This window comes from Pteropus vampyrus, unplaced genomic scaffold, assembly GCF_000151845.1.
Source record: "Pteropus vampyrus isolate Shadow unplaced genomic scaffold, Pvam_2.0 Scaffold8, whole genome shotgun sequence".
Classification (NCBI taxonomy): domain Eukaryota; kingdom Metazoa; phylum Chordata; class Mammalia; order Chiroptera; family Pteropodidae; genus Pteropus; species Pteropus vampyrus.
The window spans coordinates 4648132-4650459 of record NW_011888789.1 but is presented as its reverse complement, the minus strand read 5'-3'; the positions used below and the strand labels follow the sequence as shown (position 1 = coordinate 4650459).

At 39.5% G+C, this 2328-nt stretch overlaps 2 protein-coding genes across 2 annotated transcripts in view; both read left to right on the top strand.

Moving 5' to 3' along the window:
• LOC105300828 (low-density lipoprotein receptor-related protein 4-like) overlaps window positions 1–2319 on the top strand; it is a 5092-nt gene extending 2773 nt beyond the window's left edge. The window contains exon 4 of the mRNA XM_023538249.1: window positions 2098–2319. Within this exon, the coding sequence (XP_023394017.1) occupies window positions 2098–2153 (56 nt within the window). The 3' untranslated portion in view covers window positions 2154–2319. The remainder of the gene's footprint in view (window positions 1–2097) is intronic.
• LOC105299766 (low-density lipoprotein receptor-like) overlaps window positions 8–2328 on the top strand; it is a 10321-nt gene continuing 8000 nt past the window's right edge. Inside the window, exon 1 of the mRNA XM_011371671.2 lies at window positions 8–207. The gene's annotated coding sequence lies outside the window, so the exon portion shown is untranslated. The remainder of the gene's footprint in view (window positions 208–2328) is intronic.

The window sequence follows — 2328 nt, the reverse complement described above, 5'->3', positions numbered from 1 at the left end:
TCCTGCTTGTGGCAATTCAGTGTAACCTACTCCTCTATGGATCGCGGAGCTTTAAAGAAGATATTCTGGTAACTACAGACAAGAACCTGATTATTTCATCTATTGACTACGACTTAATGGATCAGAAGGTCTTCTGGACAGACCTCGGTGCGGAAGGTATTAAGTGGATAAGCATGGACACAAAGAAGAAAGTGACTGTGGTGAAAGGTATGTCCTTTCATTAGGGCAGTTTCTCATCTTGCCCTGACTAAATACACATAGCATAGAAAATATAATGAGTGGCCATTAACGTTCTAATCATTTGTTTAATTATATCTCCTTAGCAAAAGGAATTAAGGCTTGCTAGTTGGTTAGAAATTGAAATATGCATTGTCATCTCAATAGACACAGGAGTCAACCAAACTATCAGCCAGTGACCAATGTTTTTAATGGCATCTTCCTCTACAAATAGTACTTTGGAGCATTTTAAAGAAGACTGCTCTGATTGAGATGCATTTACTAGTTGAAAAACTAATTAACATGGCATGCTAGTTTGATGCCCATGAGCTCAAACCCAGTAAAAGCTATAATTTAAGCTAAGTACACATGTTGAATGGTTTCCTCTCTTCAGGGATAAAATCAGATTGTATAGTGGTAGACTGGATTGCGAGGAATCTCTACTGGATGGATGGGACAGCTGGCCAGATTTTGGTGATTCAGTTGACTGCTAATTGGAGAAAAAAATCTGAGTACACGATTGTCCTCAATGATGACCTGAACCAACCACTGTCTTTGGCTTTAGATCCCCTAAGTGGGTGAGTGCAGTCATCACAATTACTGGTCAAGTCCTTTAGGCTTGTTTTTCCTCTTTAGTTCTTCTTTGGTTGTGTTCACTGGACACAGAACAAGTGAATAGAAACCTTTTCTGACTTTACTTCAGGTTTTATGGTGATGTGGATCAATCACACACATAGTAATTTTAAAATCTTCTGGAGAAAGTCCTTTATTTCAGTTAAGCGAGATATAAGTTGCTCATTTGGTGGCCCACCTATATTTCCTTTGCCAAAATTAACAAATATACTTCTGAATGGAGAATTTGTATGGCTTTAATATTGCAGGAGGAAGGAGAATGGAACTAGAGATAGTGTTTAATTTACAATAATGTGCTTGGTGGTGGGGGGTAGGGGGGATGGATAATTGTGTGTTGGGGTTGAACCTGGGTTCTTCTATCTAGAGTCCTTTCTCTCAGTAAAGGGCCAGGAACTTAAGAGACAACATTTCCTACTTGGCAGAGCCAAGCCTTCATTGGGACAGCCATATGTGTATTGAATGAAAGAATAAGACAAAGCAAAACTCAGGATTCAAAGGTAACCCGGATTGGGCACCCTATCTCTGCTTTTTAAACCTTTATAATACATTCAACCAGGAATCTATTAACATGGTCCTCAGGAAACTGGCAGTAGTTTCTGATGCATCTAATAGCTTGTGGCCAAGAACAAGGTCTGGGGCACAAGTCTGTTTGTGGAACTAGCCTACTTTCCAGCCCAGAAAAGATTGTCAGATTCCCCAGTTATTTTCCGTGCCTTAGGGAGTACTGAATTCCTTGCCTCCTTGTACAACTGTCATGATATTTTACCCCAAAATGATAACTAAACAACCACCAGAAAATATCAAGGGAAACCTTTTACTACTTCACAATTATGCTTATGGAATAGACCAAGTTTAAGTTTGAAGAAAAAATAATTAGGCTGCAGATCACTGTTTTAAGGAATTAATTGATGTTATTTTTTGTGAGGTAATACTTTATCTCAAAGCTGACTTTTATCCACATAGGTTAATGTACTGGTCTGAAATTGGAGGAGAGCCCCACATAGAACAAGCTGGAATGGATGGTAGCAGCAGAAAAGTGCTCCTCAGTCAAGGTCTTGGCTGGCCAACTAGCATAGTTCTTGACCAGTTGAGTTGGAAGATATTCTGGTCCGATGACAAATTTCACTGTATTGGTTCTACCAATCTAGATGGTACCGGTACTAGCGTAAGTGTTCTTTTGGCATTAGGTTTGTATGAAGTGCCATGTGCCTTGTGTAAAACTCATTCCAGAAACCTTCACCATTTTAGATGTTGCAGCTCACACAAATCAAGAGCCCCTTTTCGGTTGCTGTATTGGAAGATAAAGTCTTCTGGTCTGAGATGAAGACAAGAACAATACAGCATATGAAGAAGATGACAGGCAAGAACAGGGCTGTCCTCATCAAGCATTTTGAACAGCCTAATGGACTCATTCAAAATGTACTCTTCAAAATATTCCCCCTAATTCTCCTTAAAAAGGCTACATGTATGAGTTCCCCA